Here is a 23983-nt window from a genome sequence, read left to right on the forward strand (position 1 = left end):
CTGCAATATAAGGTTTGTGTAGCAATAATACACATGACATTTTTTTTAAATGTCCCCAGTACTGATAAAAAGACCGCTAACGTTGGAGCTTAGCGGTACCCCGGTCTTTAATAATTCAGCCCCGGGGCCCGTTTAATACCGGGGCTCGGTACCCATCCCTACGTGTCATTTATATGAAATAATAAAATGTTATCAGAATGCAATATTTGTCTAAGTAGTAGGCTACCACACAGCAAGTCACAACAACCTGTTTCAAAGACCTCTATATCAATCAATGGTTGTGTAGGACAATTATTAATAAAACATATATATTTTGCATCCTGACCTTACACATTTCAATTTTCATTTCAAGTTTTTTTTATTCTTCTTTAGCTACAACTTAAGTGTTTAGTAAAGTAATGTGATACACAATTTATTCAGCACTAAATCGACGCCTTGAGTTTGAACTTAGAATGTACTTTAGAATCACACTGACAGCCTCTTTCTTAATAGCTAAAATGACCACCCCCTCAAAAAGTTTGCACAAGTCGGACTACTCAGACAAAACAATGTAGGTGGTGTGGGATTTTCTTGTAAAGCTAGTTAGTATTGAATACATGCTGTTGCAGTTTAAGTGAAGTGACATACTGTATGTGCACTGGTTTTTGTGTCCAAGAGAGCACAATGATACATTTCTATATGGTATGGAAATTATTTCTACTGCAAGTGTGCAAATCTTTTTTTCTCAAAACTAAAATATCTCTTACCAAGGTGGTTAAGAGTTAGCTTAATGTAGTGAAGTCTTTCATGTAGGCCGGTTCAGGTCTAGTACCATTTATAGCTACCTCTAAGAAACACTCAATCTGAGAGAAAGAGTGGAATGGGTCATTAACTGGCTCACTGAGAAGCTCTCATCCTCTATAGCAGTGGTTCCCAACCTGTGGGCCGCGGCCCCCTGGTGGGCCGCGAAGGTATTGCAAGTGGGCCGCCAAATCTTTTCCAAAATAGTATGATTTTTGTGGGGGGGAAATCAGATAAAAATATACAGAATAATATTTAAAATGATATAAAAAATGTAATTATTCTTTTCATCATTGCATTTTTCCTTAAAATATTAGATATGTGACGAGCAGAGAGATAGGAACATTTGTTGTAATCGGCCGGACTACTTTGCTGCGGGACCTGCGGGACAGCTCTGCACTTGATTGATGCTGATTGTGTAAACTGTAATTAAGTTAGAGTAGAGCAGAGTATTAAAATGGATAGCTGGCTAGCAACAGGGAGTATTAAAAGGAAAGAGAGACCAGAGGCTGTCAGTGAATCGACCGGTGATCTCCTGGCCGTCAAACAAAAAAGAAGAGTTCGAAGAAAGTACAGTGCTGAGTACTTAGCGCTGGGATTTTTTTGGACAGGCACAGAAGCTGAGCCGTTACCGCTGTGTGTCGTGTGCTTTGAGACTTTGTCAAACGAAGCCTTGAAGCCATGTAAACTGCGCCGTCACCTCGAGACAAAACATGGACAATATGCGACCAAGCCGCGGGATTTTTTTCAGAACAAGCTCAGGGAGTATCAGAGCAAAAAGAAGGTAATTGAGCATATGGGCTGTGAGAACACAAATGCTGTGGAAGCGTCTTTTCGGGTCTCCCAACTCATTGCCAAAGCTGGAAAACCACACACCATCGGCGAGGATTTAATTCTTCCCGCTGCAAAACAGATCGTTCAGGTGATGTTGGGAGAGAAGGCAGTGCAGCCTATCAACCTCGTTTCATTGTCGGATAATACGGTCAAACGAAGGATTGATGAAATGGCAGATAATGTGTTGGAGCAGCTGATCCAAAGCGTAAAAGAGAGCCGCTTTTACGTGCTCCAACTGGATGAGTCAACCGACGTCGCAAGTCTGGCAAACCTGCTTGCTTATGTGCGATACGAAAATGGTGGCGAGATAAAAGAGGAGTTTTTATTTTGTAAACCTCTGCCTACCCGTTCAACTGCTGAGGCCATTTTTCACACTGTGAACACTTTTATTGTTTCCAATGGGATTGACTGGTCCAAATGTGTTGGATTGAGCACTGACGGAGCCCGTGCAATGCTGGGACAGCACAGCGGGGTTGTCCGACGTGTGAAAGCGGTGGCTCCGCGGGCAACATCTGTCCACTGCAGCATACACCGTGAAGCACTTGCTACAAAGAAAATGCCCCCGGATCTGAAGACGGTTTTAAATGAGGCGGTCAAAGCTGTCAACTTCATCAAGAGCCGTCCACTGCAAACACGTTTATTTGCGGTGTTATGTGGAGAGATGGGCAGTGATCATCACCAGCTACTGTTACACACTGAAGTGCGGTGGCTCTCCCGAGGCAAAGTCCTGACGCGACTGTTTGAGTTGCGTGATGAAGTGCATGTGTTTTTTCTCGACACAACGTTTGAACTCGCACACCGCTTCAGGGATTTTGAGTGGTTGGCTAAGTTGGGTTACCTGGCTGATATTTTCAGCCACTTAAATGGACTCAACCTCGGTCTTCAAGGGATAACAGTGAACATATTCAATGTCCAGAATAAAGTTGAAGCAACCATAAGAAAGCTGGCGCTGTGGGCTAAGCGTGTCGAGCAGTCAAACTATGACTCGTTTGAAAATATGGCTGATTTTCTGACAACGGAACAGAGTCCACTTCCCATCACCGTGAGCAACGCTGTCAGAGAGCACCTGCAAGGTTTGAGGACCCAGCTGCGCGCATACTTCCCCATCCCAGATGTGCAGTACAACTGGATAGAAAACCCATTCGCCAGCCACAGTGATGAGGCTCTCGCTGCTTTGAGTGCAAAAGAGCAAGACAGTCTCCTGGATCTCTCTTGTGACACCGCGCTGAAGCTGATCTTCTCACAGAAGCACCTGACAAACTTCTGGCTTCATGTTGCTTCTGAGTACCCTGATCTGGCTAACAGAGCTGTGAGATTCCTGATGCCTTTCCAAACGACGTACCTCTGTGAGACTGGATTTTCTGCACTCGTGGGATTAAAAACTAAGTACAGAAACCAACTGAATGTTGAGCCAGATCTTCGACTGAAACTTTCATCCATTGTGCCAGACATCAAACATCTGGTTGCCGCCATGCAACACCAGCCGTCTCATTAGGTGAGTCAACATATTGTGGGCCTGTTGTTGGACTGATCCACTGCAGCTTTATAGAAGCTTTAATTTTATTTCGTTGCAAGTATTGCTTTTACTTGTATGTAAATATTTTTCTGCTGTCGAGGCTTAACCTTACATGCATAGTTTTGAACTTTATCTGTGCACTGGTTTGTTTGTTTGTAGGCAGATGATTTAATGTTAAAATACAAAGTGTAATTTTTCATTAATGAGCCCAAGCAGAATTTACATCATCTTTACAACGGATTTGTGTTTATTTGTAGGCCTATCGATTTAATGGGCTTACTTTTGATATTTGGATTTTGTTTTGATTTGATTTTGGATGTCAAATTGTTATATATGAGAATGCATTTCTCCATTGTTGATGGATATAGTTATTTATTAATCATTTGATAATTAGCCGGTTACAGACAGCCCATTGCTTGTCATTTCTGATATCTGTGTGGTGTTGATGGACAGCTCCTTTAATAATTGTGTGTGTGTGTGTGTGTGTGTGTGTGTGTGTGTGTGTGTGTGTGTGTGTGTGTGTGTGTGTGTGTGTGTGTGTGTGTGAGAGAGAGAAAAAGCGAAAGAGAGAGAAAGTGTGTGTGTGTGTGTGTGTGTGTGTGTGTGTGAGAGAGAGGTGTGTGTGTGTGAGAGAGAGAGAGAGAGAGAGAATGTGTGTGTGTGTGTGTGTGTGTGTGTGTGTGTGTGTGTGTGTGTGTGTGTGTGTGTGTGTGTGTGTGTGTGTGTGTGTGTGTGTGTGTGTGTGTGTGTGTGTGTGTGTGTGTGTGTGTGTGTGTGTGTGTGTGTGTGTGTGTGTGTGTGTGTGTACAGCTCCTCACTGCTGTGTTAGCGACTGTAGAGCTTCCAACATGTTTCTCTTGTATCTCTTTTCACCCTCTGTCTGAAACCACAGCCCAGTCTGCTCTGATTGGTTAGCTGGCCGGCTCCGTTGTGATTGCTCAACCACTTAAGAGATTTAGCACAAACAATGTGTTGCAGTGCTAGCCAATAGAAGTGCAAGTGATATATAATGATGTCACTTTGCTACGGAAATACACAAAGGAGTGTGGAAGAGAAACACCCTCTGGAAGGACATTTGGGATGTCATCCTTTTCCGACCATTAACATGCAAAAAAGCCAAAACAACACACTACAGAAAAGCAAAAAAGCCCAAAAGCACAATACTGTATGGCCTCTTTAATTTCAGTAGCTACGAAAACAGGCTTTGATAAACATATGTTTCACATTAGCATATACAGTTACTTGATTGCGCAGTTTACATTAACTAATTATCTGAATGAATTTCAGGGACTGACTTCCAGTAATCCAAAGGCATCCAGTTATTCCACAGGAAGTCAGCTCCCGGATCACAGTACTGCACTGTGCTGGCTTCTTTCTGTCTAATGAAGATAAGCTTTCAAATCACAGCAGGAGCCGTGTGTCTGGACACTGTCCAGCAGCAGCCGGCTAACCACAGTCTGCCTGACGAGAGGTGACAGAGTGCATTTTGAGCAAAGTGCACAGACTTCAATTTGCAGAACAGGAGGGGTCATGGGTGAGGAGACATGATGAATGATGGGTGCAGGTGGTCAAGTGTCAGAGAGTTGGCACCTGAAATGACGCACTGGCAACGTCATCCACACAAACAAAGATTAGGATGGGAATCTCTCGCTGACGCTCCTCTGTCCTTCCTTCCATGTTCCAGGAAATGTGCTTTGCAGTTTTTCACTCAGGTGGAAGTGGAGAGGAGAGAGAGAATACGCAGTGTGCCTTCCTGTTGTCCGACTGTCAGGGCGCTAAATAGGTCAACAGGCGCCCATCAGTCAGACGCTGGGGCTCACAGGCATTCCTTTCCTCTTACGGGAGGGGAAGATAGGCAGGAGTGAGGCTCCATGACTGAGCAGAGATTAGCCTGGGTGGTGAGCTGCACCACAGCAGCAATGCGCTACTGAAAACCACAATTGTTATAAGGTAGTACTACACATCCTCGAAACAAGGGAGAAATGTTTGAAAAATAACGTAAAAAAACTGTTTTGTGAATACAAAACTACAGAAGCTCATTATAATAAGAATGCCAAACAGGGTAATTTCACTTAATTTCATGTAAGAATAAGAGTGTTTGCTTGAACAATGGCTGTGTTAACCTGTTAAGATGCAGAGACTCAATGAAGGCTGACACCCTCCTAACACCTGTCTTAGAAACTTAGTTTAGAAACTGACTGCACAGAGGATATGAAGGGCTATTTGCACTTCTGAGTAGTTCTTCACAGAATCAATGGATACAAAAAGACAACAAACGTCATGTTCTGACTTTCACAACTTAACATTTGATTAACCAATAACTAAATGAAGGTCTAAACTGGTTGCTTGTCTCTTGTCAAGCAGAGAAATGTGCTTAGTAGATGAGTCGATATGTCTTCTCTCGGGATTACTTAACTTTAATTATTATTAGATTAATTGTATTGAGCTAATAGAAGTATATGTTTTGATACTGTTTGGTCTGAAAGGAAGAAGGATGCTGTGAGAAGGAAGAAGACTGAAGAAATGGTTAAGCATTTACTAGCTCTTATTAATGTTGACTGGCTTGTGTTCAGCAATCAAATCGATATCCAGATATGGACTAGTGCAATATTCTATATTGACAGGACAGCCATTTTTTTTAAAAGGCAAATGTTTGTGTTAAAAAACACATTCAAGTATTGTGGAGGTAATCCTATTCTGCAGACTTGACTTTGGTAAGACATTTCTTTCTTGTTTTTAATCACACCATGATCATTTAAATATGTTTCAATGATAATGACAAGGTGATTGCAAATCTCTAATATAGTGTATCATCTCGCAATTAGTTTGAATTGACAAGTCGTGCAGCCCTAGTGCAGAATTACCCTGTATACACATCCAGACTCTCATGTCAGCAGGCGGCATGTTAATCAATCCTACAACTAACCAGACAAACCATCAACCCTGCCTTTCAAAAAAGACTCCACTGTATTTAAGCTGAGATGCTTTTTCTGCTTGAGAAATGAACAGCGCTGTGCCTCCTCTGCAGCACAGAGTGAAAGTGCAGCATTAGAGCTGGCAAGCCACAGAGGGCCACTTGGCCTGCGCTCTTTGGCTCCTTTAATCATTGTGATTGAATCATTTTAACTGGGCTGCATGCTAAGACTTTTAACACAGCATCCTTATGTTGATCCACTCTGCTTTACAGTTCCTACGGAGCCAATACCCTACAGAGGTATCCATGAATAGACCATGAGCTGGCCACCTGAAAATGTCACTTTAGCTCCAAAGGGAAAACAGTTTAACTCAGGACTAACTGAAGGAATAATAATATGCCATTGTACATGATTGCAGGTTTAGGATCAGCTTGTGTGATGGGTAACAGGTTGTCATGAGTATTGCTAAACTTAGTTCTAAGCCTCTGATGACTTTCCTACTAGCCATATACCTTTGTAATAAACGTTACATAACCTATTAGGATGTCATCTACCTTCCAGGATTGACCGAAAAAAAGAATTAAAAAAACCTATTCTTTGGATAGGAAAATAGTGCACCATGATTCCCTTTCATTAAATACATCTTAAAACATAATGACAAGCAAAACGTCTGACAAAGCAAAGTAAATTCATGCATTGCTTTCAATCTAAATACTCCTGAACGTTGACTTTGAGATGGTTCTAAACTTGAAGAAAACCAAATAATTCATCATATTACATACTTTCTGAAATTGAAAGGATAAAGAAACCTATTAGAGCACATGTCGTATTCCCCACTCCACTCTCTGAAAGTTAGAGGGATTAGATGTTTTGGCCTGGTGTTCAAGATACAAAGAGTGCTGGGAAGCAGACAGCAGAATGGACAGAAAGGACAGGATTATTGTGGCCAGAAGGAGGACAAACCACAAACAGCTGCTGACAGATACACAAACCATATCATGTTGATTTGTATTAGTCACACAATCCCAGGCTAAGTGGCTTACATGTCCATTTCAAGTGTTTTTAGGATGTCAGTTGTATCCACAGATTGTTAGTTGCTCAACCATTAAGACTTAAGTGGTGATTTTCATGAACTCAGGTCATGAACTTTGATGTCCAGGCTTTAGTCTCTAGTTACACAAACAGGACATTTAAACAGCACACGCCTTCCTCTTCAAACACAAAGCCCTGTGGAATGGCCGGTGTATTTACTGTACCAACTGCTAGCTGCCAGGGAAAGTATGACTGATGTGACTTCCTCACAGTCTCCCAGCTATCACAAATTGGACAAACTTGATTCCTTGTGTCCAAACCCTGCTCTATGTCAATATGCTCAGATATGGTGTTGAGATAGCACAAAAATATTTGTGGTGTTGAAGTCTGCGGTACCCACCAGGCACAATAAATTAGGGCTTAGATAGATAAGAATTTAGCTACAGTGTAAAAACTTCAATGCAATAGTTTATCTGTTAAAATAATAACAATAATCCATTCTGAAATGTATGTTCTAAGAAAGGGTAAATAAGATGTTGCCATTTGTCTGAGACGAGGCCCAAGAGAGATGGCAGGTGGCCACTGAAGTGGCTTCTATCTGGACTAGCAAGCAAATATGAATAAAATCCCTTTTAAAAGACGCTTACTTATTTAAGGTAAATGATATGTCTGCTCTTGTTGATGTTGGGTGGAGCTATGGTTGTAATTATGTGAGGTCACCATCCCCAAGCACAAATTAGCTTGACAAAAGCATTTGTTGTTCTGCACTAACGGGTGCCTCAAAGCTAACAGGAATGTCAGGTATATATGTCAATCAAGTACAGTCTGTACACACCTACATTAATATATATTTAACACAGATCGTATTCTAAAATAGAAGTACCCAGGCAAAGTCAATTATTAGACATATCCAATTCAGACATAACACCTTCCTAGAGAAGGAGGGAAACACTTCTTTAAATCAATATTTGGTTGTGCATTTATGGTAGTGGAATGTGAGAAATGTCAAATTGGATGTCTGAACTGAGCTTCTGTACCAGTAACCACAAAAATAACTTAATATGGCTGTTCTGTAGTGTGGACAGAATCAACAATCTTATTCCAATGACAACACACTAACTGCTATATTGATAGCATTCCCCGAACACTACTATTTCAAGTGTTGGCATTATCTTCAAACATTACAGCTAGTGTTGGACATTTCCGAATAAAGACCATGAGAAAGTCCAAACAATCTATTTTAAGCTCACTGCACAAACATTTCTTAACTTTCCTTTAATCCTGCGCCCATTTGGGTACGACTGAATTTGAGTTGTAGCCCTGAAAATAGACCTACTGTTATTAGACGATGTATTACAGACCATTCATCAACAAATGACAACAGTGCTGACCGCATGCTCAGGTCTTGGCTGCTCTACTGGTGAGCAAGAAAGCAGAGTGGAAGGCTTGATGTGGTAGCCTTCAGTGTAATTTGGTTCTGATAACGACTCCCTTATCACTGCTGCAGACAGCTTAGTCCTTAGGCTCCTTCACAGATAACTGCATCAATCAAATCTGAACAGGTTCCCACATTTATTTCCCAATTTCCAGTTCTAGAAAGGGTATGCTTTCCAAACCCGATTTCTGACAAACCACAGCTAGCCAGTGCATCTTGTGTAGAAGGGTATATCATGTTAACAGTTGGATAAATAACTGTTGCTGTTCATTAGAACAAATCAGATAATGATCCCCTGCTTCTTATTACTATAGTAGTACTGTGGATAATACATTAAAGGGCTTATTCTTCTTGGATCTATAGCCTAATGTCCTGAGCAGGCATAATGAAAAATCACGCCATTTGATGATCGATTCCCATTTACCATAGAGGCTCATTTGAGAAAAAGGAGAGTGTTAGTTTACATGAATAACGGGGAATCAATTCAGAATATTGCTGACTGCTTATTCCATGATGTGGAAGTTGGACTGAGGATCATGGACCCAGCAGAGTTTAAATATTTCTCATAGCCTGGAGAACATGATTGATTATGTGGCTGTGATGGCGTATGCGTTCACATGGCTGAGCAAACATTTTACTCTGGGTCATTTCATTTTCAACCCCACCTACCACCTACGTGTAGCAATATCATCATTATTTTGTACCAAGAGTCATATTCATCAACGACCAAGAAGTTCAACTCTGCCAGAAAAAGAAAAAAAATTGGGATTAAAGAAAGTAATAAAGCTTCCTTTGTTCCTTCTTATTGACTCGACACTCAACAATGTTTTGTTTTGTGTATGATGTTCTTAACTTTGCAATGTCAGCTGTACTGTATGTGTGCGGGGAGAAGCTAATCTTTTCAAACCTGCATCAGCTTGTTACAGTTCCCTTCCAATCTGAGCCCACGGTGCTCTATCTTTAAGCAACACAAGCTACTGCTATGAAGTGATGCAGCCTAACACCCACTTCTGACAAAATACCACATTGTATGTGCATTTGGGGTGTGTGAGAGAGAGTGTGTGTGTCTGTGCCTGTTGCCCTAGCAAGCCACCTAGCTCTGGTCTATTTTGGTTTGGATGAAAACAAAAAAATAGAATCCTATAACAGGGTAACAATATGATGAAGCTGTGTGTGGGATGATATACAGCATATATATATATATATATATATTTATATGTGTATGCATGTAATAAGGGCTCAAGTAGAACACATTCATTAAGATGCAAATGCTAATTTTGTTAAGGAAATTCTGGGGGGTTACAGTCGAGGAAGAGCTGAAGTTGCTGCTGAGTGCAGTGCAGAGGGACTTTGAAATGGAAATCTTATTGGGGCGCAGTAAGCTCGGGGCAGTGTGGGGATGTGAGCGTAAGACTGATGATAACATCTCTCTTTTGGCAGGTTCTCTCATGCTTACTGTCATGCAAATCTCACTCAGCACTTTCCCCCTGCCGCATATCAGCACACACAGGTGCAGACAGTGACACGCATACAGTGCAGTGCAGTACAGACGTGTACCGATTGAATGCAGAAACACAAGTTCCGTGATTGACACACACACGCAATTTGTGGACACGCTCACACAAATAATGGCACGAGAACAGAGGAGATCAACTAACTTCTAGCACGTTTAAACAGCGCCTATAACTCCAGGGCAAAATATCAGTACTCATTAGTCAGGATTCATTTGTCAGGACCTGTCATGTCAAAGATGTACTGAGACTTGACATGACAAAAGATTATCTCTTGTATTTAACAAATGTCTGTCTTTGCGTTTGACATCGACAGAAACAGACACAGACATAGAGAGATAAGTGATGCTGAGGCAAACCGCCAAAAACAACAGAAGCAGACCTGACTCTGTCTCCTCCAGTCTCCCCGCCTGGTTCCCCATGTTGGTCTGCTCCGCGACTCCCACTCTCCACACCGGGGCAGACTAATCCAAGAATCCGTGGCTGCAGGGGGGAGGTGTGTGTGTGTGTTTGGGTGTCGGTGTCTCGGTTCAGCACCAACAACCAGCGCTGGTCAGTGAAATGGAGAAGAAGCCATACAATTCTTCCTATTCTTCCCTCCTACTCCGTCTTCTTTTCTTTGCTCCACTCCTCTCCCAGGACTGAGTGAGTGAGTGTGTGCATGTGTGTGGAGGCAGGCTGCACGTCCCGTCAGCGAGTGTGTGTGAATGTGTGCGAGTGTGCGAGTCCTCCACAACGGTGACACTATGTCACACTGGCAGGCGGGCGTGCTGGCAGCGTCGTGTGCACTTCATTATTGCTGTGATGACTAGAATCAGCTCAGATGGGGGAGTGGCTTCCACAACACACACACACACCTCCTCCTCCCACTGCTGCCAGCCACTTTACTCTCACCAATACCAGTTGAACAATGGTGAGATGAACCGTCCCTCTCATTGGCACAGAAAGGACGAGTGAGTGTGAAAGAGAGAAAGAAAAAAGGGTGGAGTAAAGAAGGAAGGAAAGAGGAGCAGGAAGAAAGGAAGGGCACTAGTTTGTTTTTTTGGTAGACGGGTGACATTGCATCTCTTGTCTTGCTAAGGGATCTTGGAGCCTGGGATTCACACAAAGTCTCCTCCACACCGTCCCAGCTCACAAAGTCACAGCTGCAATGTCTTGCAAAGAAATCTCACTAAATGGTGATGATAGTGTGAGGGACAAGATGCCGCCCCAGGCTCGCAGCACCTTCCCTACAGCGCGCCCAGCATGGAACAATAGCAGGAGTGTGAATGTGACTGAGATTTTGGGTTGGTGGAGCTAGTGTTTTTTTTGTTTGCCCTTTCTCATTCATAATGTAAGGACGTGTTCAATATTCATGAAGCTACAAGGAGGAACTAAGTTGGAAGGAAAAGTGACCTGTCATTTTCTGTTGTGCTGCTCCCTTTTTTCTGTCCCTAATCTTTAACGGTGTGATTTTGTGAATAAAAAAAAAAGGAAACCATTATGAACCCTTCTTATATGTCAGTTTTACCCAGTTACATGAAACATCAGGGATTCAAACTGCACAATTTGTTCAAAAGAGCAGCATCTTTAGCAGACAAACATTGTTGTAATTTGAGACATACCGAGTAGTTTTTCTGACCCCAGTTTACATTGATGCAATGAAACTTAACTATGACACATTATCTTGTGATGGTCCAAACATACAACATACAACATACAACTGTGTCAGTCAAGGGCATAACCCAAGTTCTATCAAAATTCATCTCAACTGCATCATCAATTGTTGAAATCCATACTTGACACAGATAAGTTCTGATATTTTTAGAGAGTAGGCTGAGCATCTCTGTTGCATAAGCTCAGAGCTGCCTTCATGTTCACAGTTGAAAAACATCACGGAAATAAAATTCAAAAGGCAGAATCATAAAGCAGTCGACATTTACAGTGGTCATTGCATTTTTGCTCAATATGCATTTAAAAGAAACACTGCAACTCAACCCAGAAAAGCATTTTAAGAAAAATGCTCCACTAGCTGTTAGAAAGGTCTTGGTTGCTGCATGATGCTGCCCACGTCAGGTTGAATATTCAACCCTTTGATGAAATACTGTACCCGTCTCCAAGCCTTTTTATATCTTATGAATGTTGCATTAACTGTTTCTACATTTTCCTCTTGCTCCCTTAATATTCTCGCCTCTCCTCATCTCTGAGCAGCACATCCACGTCGGTAAACAAACATGCCTCTAATCCCGCTAAGAATGTTCTCCTCACCGCAGGGCGTCCATCTCTGTGGGCCTCTTTCAGGATCTGGGAAGACCATTTCTCTCTGTCCTGCGTCTTTAGGGGACTCACTGGGGTCATACACTTCTACAAGAGAGGAATTTTAAACCGGATGCCTAGACTCTGGTCAACAGAGGTGTGTTTATGTCTGAGTTGATGCCAAATGCGTAGATGCAGTGTGAAAATCGGGCTGTGATCAAAGCCTTGAGAGCCACTAGTGGGTAGGAGTAAAGCAAATATGGCTTGCCACTCTATTTTTACACTTCATGCATAATAAACAGACTTGTGATTAAATGGCTGCACAATTAATACTAATTTTATCTAAACGTAATATGGACTAGTTCAATATCGAATCCAAAGGGCAATATTTGGTTCAAAACTAAATATGTGAAAATATTATTCTGAATTTAGTAAGAAGTCCCAGCCTAGAGTATAATCACACTATATAGAATATACTGACTATTATGAATATTCCTATTTGAACAGGGCAGTATTAGTCATCAAAGGTAAAAGGTGTGGGTAACTTTGCATGCATATTTAAGAGTGTGTCCCTCTATGTGTACATGCATGTGTGTTTTGTACTGCTCGTGTCAGTGTATGTCTGTCATGGCTGAGTGCTTATGCAGGCTGAGGCCTCCCTGTGGATTGGGGCGTGTTTGATTAATTCATCTGACAGATATGAGGAGCGGCAGAGCCATACATCTGCCTCCTAAACTCTGAAAGAGACAGACAGACACAGACAGACAGACAGACAGGCAGGCAGGCAGGCAGACAGGCAGACAGACAGACAGACAGACAGACACAGGCAGCCAGCCAGCCAGCCAGCCAGCCAGCCAGCCAGCCAGACAGACAGACAGACAGACAGACAGACAGACAGACAGACAGACAGACAGACACACACACACACACAGACAGACACACAGACAGATACACTAGGGCTGAACGATTAATCGATTTTAAATCGAAATCGCGATTTCAAATGATGCGATTATCAAATCGCAAAGCCTGCGATTTTTTTCAATTTTTATTTTTTTCCTTCTTGTGTGTCAGTCATCCACACCAATCAGAAGTGCTGTGCTCCACATGTACCAGCCATTGTTAACCAATCAGAAGTGGCCCATGATAGAAGGTGATGACAGATTGATCCAATCACCTGCCAAGTCTTTTTGAAAGTGCCTGCCCTTTTCCAAATGGCTTCCAATGGAGCTTTCCTAGATGGTTTGGTGAAACAAACTATCTGAGTCAGGTTAGTAATGCTCCATAACATGTTTTACATCTATTACAGGGTGAATCTTAAACTGAAGCTTGACTTTAAAGCAACCCAACGGAAGTTTCATGTAAGTTTAGTTCTTTCACTCGCTCGGGCTGCGGGGGTGCTAGAGACGGGAGCATGTTGATACGACCTTCCTAGCCGGAGTTATGGCCGCATTTTACAATAAACTTACGTTGGGTCGCTTAAAAACAAATATCGCAAATTGAATCGCAATATTTGTCAGAAAAATCGCAATTATTCTGAGTTGTGCAGTTGTATAGTTCTAGTGCACATGTTTGCTTGATATATCACGACCTAAGGTTGACTGAGACTTGCATCGTACATACTTGCTACTCCCTGGCTGCAGGGCTCTCGACTAACTTTTTTCACCATCCTCCCGGAACCGTCCCGAAATACAATCTAAGCCGTCCCGAAATTAATGTGGACCGTCCCGAATTTAAAATATTAGTTTTTCTACTACTTATCATTAGTTAAAATCATTCAAAGTGACCTTTAACATAAATAAAACATCATACAAATCATTAGATGATAATTCATCAACCTTTTTATTTGAGTAAATCAGTCAATCACATTACAAAGGCCAAATATATTTAAACAAACACACAAACGAGAAAATTACTAATATTGAATCAAATCAAGTCCCATCCAATTATCAAAAAAAATCCAACACTGTCCTGAAGACAGAACCCAGAGTAACCACTAACCAGGAGGACAGTCTGTAACACAGTCAGGAGACCTTTACAAACTGCCCCGCCCCCTCGCACACAGACAGGAGAGAGAGATCTCGTCTGGATTGGAAAGCTCGAAAATACATCATAGACGCATGTTGTAGTCTTATTGCATATTAGAAACGGAGTTGGATAAACTAAAACTGCGATATAATGTTTATGTAGCAATACTACATATGACATATATTTTTTAAATGTCTCCAGTACCGATAAAAAGTCAGATAACGTCGGAGCTTAACGTTACCACTGTCTTTAATAATTCCGGCCCGGGCGGAGCCCGTTTAATACCGGGGCTCGGTACCCATCCATACATGGGGAGAGGCGCAGCATATTGCTAAGGACTAAATACGATGGAGGGTTCTCATCTCAGCCTTATTACCCATAGGGGATGAAGTGGAGTAAGTAAATAAAGAGGCCGGCGTTCCAGGGTCTGGTTCTGCTGTGCGTTTTTGTGATGTAACGGTAAAACATTTCAGAATTCCTCCACGGGATACCATTGTCATTTTACATCACTCAACCCGCGAAATACACACACTCAGTACATAGCCTACTGTAGATAGACCCGCAAATTTGCGGGCCAGGAATTCGCGGGCACAGCCAGCTGTGCGGCTGGCTGAGAGCACATGGGCACAGCTTACGTATGTGTGTATGTGTGTATGTGTGTATGTGTGTATGTGTGTCTGTCTGTCTGTCTGTCTGTCTGTCTGTCTGTCTGTCTGTCTGTCTGTCTGTCTGTCTGTCTGTCTGTCTGTCTGTCTGTCTGTCTGTCTGTCTGTCTGTCTGTCTGTCTGTCTGTCTGTCTGTCTGTCTGTCTGTCTGTCTGTCTGTCTGTCTGTGTGTGTGTGTGTCTGTCTGTCTGTGTGTGTGTGTGAGTGTTTCGCGGGTTGCTAAATGTTTTGTGTGTTTATGTTGACAAGGAGGTTTAATAATTGTGTGCTACACACAACGTGCAGTCGATTTCATTTTCATCGCCGTTTGTAGTAGAGTTAGCAGGGTATTTTTATTTTAACTCTCGTCCCAAATTCGGCCCAAAATTATTTGTTATCCTCCCTGACACTATTTTTTTCGGCCCCGGGACGACGGGACGTCCTTAAGCTCGAGCCCTGCCTGGCTGGAAGTGGGACCCTCAACAAAAACACGACTGCTAACTATTCTGGCTACAAAATGCTGCAACAAGCCCCTCATTGATATCAAGACAGCAGAAAGTCTACACATCTCCCGTTGCAGACTTTTCCGACACCTTGACCAATAAAAGAAAAAATAAATTCACTTCTAAAAAGGAAGCACAGGAATGGTGTGGCTTATTTGAAAGCCAATGCAGTCACACTCACAACTGTTTGGCCTATTAAAAGCGAATGTACTGCACCTGCAGGAATCCTGCTTTATAAATGTGTTTCTTCATGCTTGAATGCCCTTTTTGTAAGTTGCTTTGGATTAAAGCGTAACCTAAATCAAATGTAATAATCAGTCCTCCCTCTGCATTATTGCTATGGGGAAATACGACAAGCTGTTAGCTAATTAATATGGAATAGAAAGGCATCGTCCATCTGGGGGGGCTGGCAGACATCACATATGTCAAACAATGAGGGAGAAACTTGATTTCCATCACTCACTGACAGCAGGCCTTTCATACAGCAGAGGCTAACGGAAAGAAATCGCCTGTTTCTGACTGATGGCCATTGGGGGAATGACACAAAATACATTTGGTCTTGTAAATCCTCAGAGCAGGAAAAGCACACGAGATGCAGTAGGATCTCAGTTTTACATAACAAGATACTATTCTATTTTTATACTCAAGTAAAATGTACTTCACGGGTAGGAGGGCAGAAACAATGAAGGCTGTAAAGCTAAGCTGATGCCGATCATTAACTCTGCTCTTCTCACTGAGAGAGATTTATGATGTGACAACATTGTGCTGAGACATGTCACTCAGGTGAAAGACGGGATGCGGCAGAAACACGGACACTGGCAGCTTTTCAAATCTTCAATCTTGTGTTAAAGACTCAACAGCTCAACTTTTACCTCAAGGCAAAAATTGATCTTACATTTTTCCAAACAAACACAAGGGGAGAACAGAATAAATCAAGAAATAGAGCAAAAGAAAATATGATTAGATATCCAGCAGAGATACAAACCAATGAATGGGTCCCATTTACGTCCAAGTACAATTCAGTATGATTATTGCACTTTTTTACTCTATTTTCTATTCTTAAAATCTAACACAATGAGTATACTTCTACAGTATAATTCAAGTCTATTTATTTCTAGTACAAACATATTTACAGAAATCATATCATTATTTTGTTTATTAGTGAATCAAACGTCAAAAAGACTCACTAAAAGACACTAATGTCCAACTTTAGTCGTCCAAACTTTGTTGGGTCATTGATTTCACATTGAGACAGGTGAAGGTGAGCGCCTGTCAATGACATGTCCATTTGTAAAGTTATGGCCTGCAGTCGTCCCCTTCGGGCATTTTATTTATAGAGCAGGACAGTCTTATCTCCTTCTGTCTATTCTCCTCGCACGCTCCAGGGACTCTCCAAGTGAAAGCTTTACTGAATTATTGATTAAATGTTTTAAATAAGTCATCAGGACGAGGCTGGGTTTTAACCCGTTGTCTGACAGCATGCTAGAGTTAGTTAAGTGCCAAGGGGAGAAAGGGGGAAGGACTCCATTAGCAAAAATAACAGTTTTGACTCATTAGCACGGCATGCTGTGAGTGGAGGCAGGGGCGGGGTCAGACTGGCAGTCGGCTGACCTTCTGAGTCAGTACTGTGTGTGTGTGTGTGTGTGTGTGTGTGTGTGTGTGTGTGTGTGTGTGTGTGTGTGTGTGTGTGTGTGTGTGTGTGTGTGTGTGTGTGTGTGTGTGTGTGTGTGTGTGTGTCCATCCCATGAACTTGTGTGCCACAATACTATTTCCCGAGGGACATTTTTAAAAGCCTTAAACTACTTTGCTTGAATCTTTTTTAGTTTGTGCTCCAGCATTCTTTTAAATTCTTCTAGAAAGACAAAAGCATTTTACTATGTGAGAATAATATCTACAGTAAGATCTGTGATTTGTATACAAAGCCTGTTACTGCACAGCTCATGTTTGGTTGGAACTAGAGATAAGAAGGTATTGTCAAAATATGATATCATATCCTTGTCAAAATGTAAATTACAGATACATTTTATGACCGGAAAATGCACTGTTGCCCAATTAGAAATTTGACAACATGTGGTATTACTCAGCAGGGTTTTGTCTAAACCGGGTAACATGGGCGCTGCACCCTCCTACTTTCGACGTGCGCCCTCATACCAAATCCTGGATTTTCCTCGTAAAATGTTAAGGTGATGCCAGAAAACAATATTTCTGCTCTTCAAAAACGGTATAATTACTCCAAAAACATGAAAATCGTGTCATACGGCATAGGCAGCTTTGTTTTTACGGAGCTCCGACGTCGTGTTGTTGTTAACGTCCGCGGCGTCATATTCTCGCCACAGTATTGCGTTCATACTATATTTTTCTAGAAAAACCCCTGCTCTGTCTTCACATACCATAGTATCTTTATAACAACTGATTATCACAAGGAAGCTTTACTGTTTGCGTCTTTGCTTTCTGATGTACGCACAGATTCTTAGGCATGTGTGGCCCAGTTTGAATCAAACTTGAGAAAATAAATGATGCATCTACTGCTGACCTCATTCCTACAATTGATTTGCATAATTTTCAGTAGGGATGAGGGTACAATAACACTTTGACACAAGATGATAAACTGTTACCAGATAGAGACGCACCATTTGTGAGCAGCAAATCAAAGTACAACGCTTAATACATTTATCTTAAGTTAAAATAGGTTTTTACCACTCAGGGAGGGTCTTGTCATCTGTCCACAGCCTAGTCACAAAATGAACTGGAATGGTCTCTGAGAAAAACACAATTACTTCTTGAGGAGTATGATGACAGTTCTGCTGCAGTGGGCCTTAATCTGCCATCACAGGATTTTCTTTGAGCTCACCACCAGACAGGGCGCAGAGCATAGTGAATACGGCCAATGAGATTAATAGTGCTGCACAGGTTTATATCATCAAAAGATAGCTATGTTAAATCCAACCGTTATCTCTGAAAGGACAGTGGTAACCAGGGTCACAGGACAGCATTCGGTGGCAATTTGGAGTATCTCGTTCTTTCGGTCATGACCCATCCTTCATGACCATAGGTGAGGGTAGGAACGAAAATGGAGTGGTAGACAGAGAGCTTTGCCTTCTGGCTCAGCTCCCTTTTCGTTACAACGGTGCGGTAAAGAGACTGCAGTACCACTCCCGCTGCTCCGATTCTCCGACCCATCTCACGCTCCATTGTTCCCTCACTCGAGAACAAGACCCCGAGATACTTGAACTCCTTCACTTGGGGTAAGGACTCATTCCCTACTTGGAGTGGACAGTCCATCGGTTTCCTGCTGAGAACCATGGCCTCAGATTTGGAGGTGCTGATCCTCATCCCAGCCGCTCGGTTGCGAACCGATCCAGTGAGTGCTGAAGGTCGCAGACCGATGAAGCCATTAGAACCACATCATCTGCAAAAAGCAGTGGTGCAATCCTTAGTCCACCGAACTGAAGACCCCCTTCCCCAAGACTACGCCTCGAAATCCGATCCATGTATATTACAAACAGGATTGGTGACAAAGCGCAGCCCTGGCGGAGGCCAACCCTCACCGGAAATGGATCTGACTTACTGCCGAGGACCCGGACACAGCTCTCGCTTTGGGAGTAAAGAGATTGGATGGCCCTGAGTAGAGACCCCCTCACCCCATACTCCCGCAGCACCTCCCACAGTAACTCTCTGGGAACTCGGTCATACGCCTTCTCCAAATCGACAAAACAAATGTAGACCGGATAAGCGTACTCCCAGGCCCCCTCCAGGATCCTTGCGAGAGTAAAAAGCTGATCCGTCGTTCCACGACCAGGACGGAATCCGCATTGTTCCTCCTTAATCTGAGGTTCGACAATCACACAAGAAATCTCAGTATTGAGAATATGCATTTTGCCCAAATGCAAATCAGACTTCGGGGAATTTTCTCTTTACCCAAAACCGATTTTACTTCAGACACTTTCCTTTCTACATCAATAAATATAAACACTTTCAGATAAAAACTTCAATGAGTTGAAAATACCACAGATCATCAACCCAATCTATATTCAAATCATGGCATTTCCTCTGTGTGGACATTTCATCAGAACTCTCATGCTCAGTGGCTTAGAAATGATAGAAAGAAGCTAAATGATGATTGTCACCGCCGGCATGCATGATTAACCATTGCTGCTCTTTCAGGTGTCAGATAGGATTTTCCACTTGCTGATTATTTAGATTTTTGAGACCTGTTAGACGTATCCATTCATTGTCTGTCGTTATACTTCTTGACGTGCACTGATGTAGAGCGCAGCACAGGTGGCAGGTGCAGAACAAAACAGCTTCCACTATGGGAAAATTATTTGAAGTTCTACATGCTTGATGATTTTAAATCATCAATATGATAACAACAGCTCTGTTCTATTTTAGAGATGAGTTTCTTTACAGTGGCAATAGACTATGTATTTTGCTTTAACTGATCATTATAAAGTAAATGTTGATTGTAAAATGTAGAATAATGACACCACTGACGTTTGTAGGCTCCGCTTTCACTATGCAATTTGATCTATGATAGGGTATGATCTCCCAGGAAAATGAAGGTTACACTTAGAGCACACAAAGGAAGCAGATAAAGCTTGAGTTACTGTATACCTATACTTATGAAGGTAACAAAATAATAGCATAGAGAAACTCTATAGTCTGAACAAAGTCAGGAGACATTATATTTCCTCCCACATAGTCATGGATGGCCTTTTACTGCTAGCCCCTTCTGCTCTAAAAGCAGCCTGAGACAAAAGCGCCCTAGAAGGGAAATTAGGCAAAGAGGTAAAGATATTAAAAAAACATTACCTCATTTACCAAACCTGCCTGTGTATTAAAACTACCAGGTGTTTCAGTCTGTCTTTATCATAGCACTGAGATCAGGGTTTCTACTTCAAATTGTGATCTTTATGATGTGTTCTTACTTACAATAGCCAGTTTGCGCGGTATAAATGTTGCCAACGCATATGAACATGTAGATTGTCCTGCTTGTTCATATGAATATCAAACACCAACAGTTGGAAAGTTGTTAATTGCAACTTTAATACAAATGATAAAAATATTCCAATCCTCAACTTTGGTTGACGACCATGAAGGGGCTAGCAAAGAGTAATATGGGAAGACCAAGTGGGAATCTGGTTTTGTCATAGGGTGTGAAAACAGCTAAGGAGGACAAGACAAACTTTGGGTAATTAGAGTCCAATTCGCTGAAAGCTGGACGGACCCACAGCCTAATTGTGTTTGAAAGACCCAGAGCCTCACTTGGCCTCGGTTTCTCAGCTCCACTGGAGGCTTTGTCAAGTAGAATTCAATTATCTTTGCTTTAGCACAACAACACAAGCCTTTGAAGGAGAATTCTCACCAGTGCACATCAAACTGTGGTTTGGACACCAAAAGCAAACAGTCACCTCCCTCATGCTGGGAACAACATTAATTACTGCAAACAAATCCCTGTCATTACCTACAGCCACATTAGTCTTATATGTAATACATGTTTTTCCATCAGCTCTATTTGTAGTTGCCCTGTTTATCCAGTGGCACACCTAGCTCATGCAAAGTACAATACCAACATCATTCAACAGATAATAAAACAACTAAAAGGTTTTTAGGCTTATAAAGCATCCTGTTAATAATGTACAGCATTTTCAGTGACTTGGCGAGTTGATAAGATAATGTGTGATTCACTCATAAAAGATGTACATGGATGGCATGGACCAAACAACAACAGCAATGTGTTCAACGCAGAAGCCTTAGTCATCAAGTCTGTCAGTTATTTACACCCTTCTCCTGGTCATGCAACACGAGAGCCAAAAAATATCTGCATGCCTGTTTAATGTTGTTTGAGATGTTGCTGAAGTTATTCTTGTTGCAACTTGACAGTTAGCCTAATATTGACTAATATTGCAATAATTGGAAAATAATGTCACCACTGGATGTGATATATTTCATCCAAATTTGGAAGAGAAATTCTCAAAATATACCAATATACCATAAATGTTCATTAATACACGTGTGTTAAGCAGGAAGGGGGCTGGAGGGTGATGGGGAAGATATTGTGCACGTCACGTCTTTAGATGGTAACTGTATTTTAATGCTGCTTTTCAAATGTGGATATATACGGCCATTACTTGAGAAATATACTTGTGAAATACTGCCCATAATTACATCTCTACAGTATTACAAAAATTGCATTCTCACTAATCTCGTCTCATTTGAAAATGTTACATAATGCTTAAGGCTATCACCAAATAAAGCAAAATAACACCAAAAGGCCAGCCAAAAAAACAACATAATTTTTCTCTTTTTGGAGAGAAAGAAGTACATTTTCCTCATTTGTAATAAAAAACATAGCCTGTTAATCGGGTGGCTGAGCTGTTGTTTTGAGAGGAGTAGACCATGAATGCCTCCAGTCTCTTAGTTTTGGACCAAAACCCAGAGAACCTTAGTCCTCTTCAGCCACCTGCATCTCATCAATGCCAACCAAATCAAGAGAAAAGGAAAAAAAGGGGAAAGAGGAAAATCTCTAAACTTACCGCCTGTCTAATGGTGAACTATGGCCCTCTAGTGGTCAGTTGCATTACTTTCATACTGCAGTGTTAACCATAATAATCTCCTAACTCTGACACAGATACGAGTCACATCCATAATGTGTGAGCATTGAAGCACTCTTCCCGATTTTTGGCATTTTGACATCAAACCAAGTCTCTAAAATGAGGTCATTAAAGATATCTGATAAGACAGGAAGTCCCCTACCCGACAGGCTGCGAGGGCGGGCCTCCAGCAGATCTGAGATGGCTCCAGTGGTTACGGTCTTTTTCATCCGGGAGCCAGAGGCCGCTCCCAGTGCCGGCTTCATCAAGGCATCGTCACTGCTGGCTCTTTTCATCTGGAAACACAAACAGCACAGCCTCTAAGTATCAACCATATAGCTCTACTAATGTTAACATTATGTTTAATAGCTATTCAATTTGCTTCATTCATTATGTGAAGGTATGAGCATGTGCCTTTATGGTGGATAACAGGTTTGTATAATTTTCAATTGAAAAAGTGCATTACGACATCATTTTGGACCATTATTAATATTATTATTATTATTATTATCATACAATAAAGTACATACTCAAGTACTGTACTTAAGTACAATTTTAAAGTTACTTGAATTTACCTGAGTATTTTCAACTTGTGCTTTTTACTACTCCACTACATTTGGAAACCGAGATTGTACCTTTTACTCTAACACATTTATTCAACAGCTTTAATTACTACATGTATATAGCTTCAGATTATTAGCTTATACCAAATATACTAAACTAACTAATAAACATTGACCCATTGTTTTTTGGTAACACATCCAGCAACAGTATATAAAGTAATTCAAATCAGCTCCATCTTCACTACCTGTAACAGACACATTCATTTATCACTAGTTTTTTTTTTGGTTCTTACTGTATGGTATATTTAGATGCAGATACATTTGTACTTAATACAGAACTTTGACTTGGAACATATGATAACTCTGACTTGGAACACCTTTTCTTCAATAAAAGATCTGAGTACGTCCTCCACCTCTGGCTGCACCTATGCTTTACGGCCCGTCTACACTACAGGCATCGAAAAATGCTTTCAACGCTTCGCCCATTCACTTGAATGGGGTGACGTAGAAGATTTTTAATCTTCGCCGAACTGCATTGTGGGGAGCATGGCATGGCTTTGCAAGCATCACGAGCATCTATCGGCATCAAAAGTTGAACAATATTCAACTTTTGAGGCTCGATGCTTCGCATCAGCCAATCAAATCCCGTTTATGCAAATCCCGCCAGTGCAACGCTAGCCAATCAAACCGCGTGCAAGCTGGGAGAGCCAGACCGCAGTTCATTTCCTCATATTCCAAACGAGATATTACGGTAGCAAATCACCCGGTTCTTTACGACCAGAACTATTTACCGGGATACAAACCGGAGGAACCAGGCATGGAGGGAGGTGGCAGAGACAGTGGGTGAAACTGGTAGGTTTTTCGCCTGTTTGGAGAGTTTATATCCAGTTTACTTCGTTTTAACATTGCTATTGCTTTGTATGTCGGGGGCGGGAGATTCATGTGATTGGTTGTTGGTCGCGTTGCTCGCAAAAAATCGCCAAGCTTCAGACACGCCCAGTTCCAAGATTTTTTGATGCCTGTAGTGTAGACGGGCCGTTAGAACAGGAGGTGAACTCTGGATTCAAGATTCAAAGGTTTTATTATCATGTGCACAGTAGCTACAGTGTAGTTATGGCAATGAAAATCTTAGTTCCAGAGCTCCTCCAACAATGCAACATATTATGTGTAGGATTGTGTTGTGTTTGTGACTCACCCTACTGAGGCGCTGGTCTGAGGCCAGTGTGTTGGAGGATCTCGAGGTCTTCATGGCTGTGGAGGTGGTGGTGGAGGAGGATGAAGCAAAGGAGTTCTGCTTGGCCCGCTCCTGGAGTCCAGACTTGGGCAGCCCCACCTTGGTGGCGCCCGATTTCATCATGGCTGCGTTTCAGCTAACCACACCTGTCCAGAGAACAGAG

At 41.9% G+C, this 23983-nt stretch overlaps 1 protein-coding gene across 5 annotated transcripts in view; it reads right to left on the reverse strand.

Annotated features, from left to right (window-relative positions):
• The window catches only part of specc1 (sperm antigen with calponin homology and coiled-coil domains 1), a 93318-nt gene that overhangs the window by 50781 nt on the left and 18554 nt on the right, over positions 1 to 23983 (reverse strand). For 4 of the 5 annotated variants that reach the window (XM_079651580.1, XM_079651581.1, XM_079651582.1 and 1 more), the window contains exons 2-3: positions 23782 to 23966; positions 22187 to 22319 (exon numbers count right to left, since the gene is read on the reverse strand). In XM_079651580.1, the coding sequence (XP_079507706.1) occupies positions 22187 to 22319; positions 23782 to 23943 (295 nt within the window). In that variant the 5' untranslated portion in view covers positions 23944 to 23966. Of the gene's footprint in view, positions 1 to 10405; positions 10827 to 22186; positions 22320 to 23781; positions 23967 to 23983 lie in introns of those variants that run through there. The other variant, XM_079651584.1, reaches the window with a different exon arrangement.

This window comes from Notothenia rossii, assembly GCF_949606895.1.
Source record: "Notothenia rossii genome assembly, chromosome: 9".
NCBI lineage: Eukaryota > Metazoa > Chordata > Actinopteri > Perciformes > Nototheniidae > Notothenia > Notothenia rossii.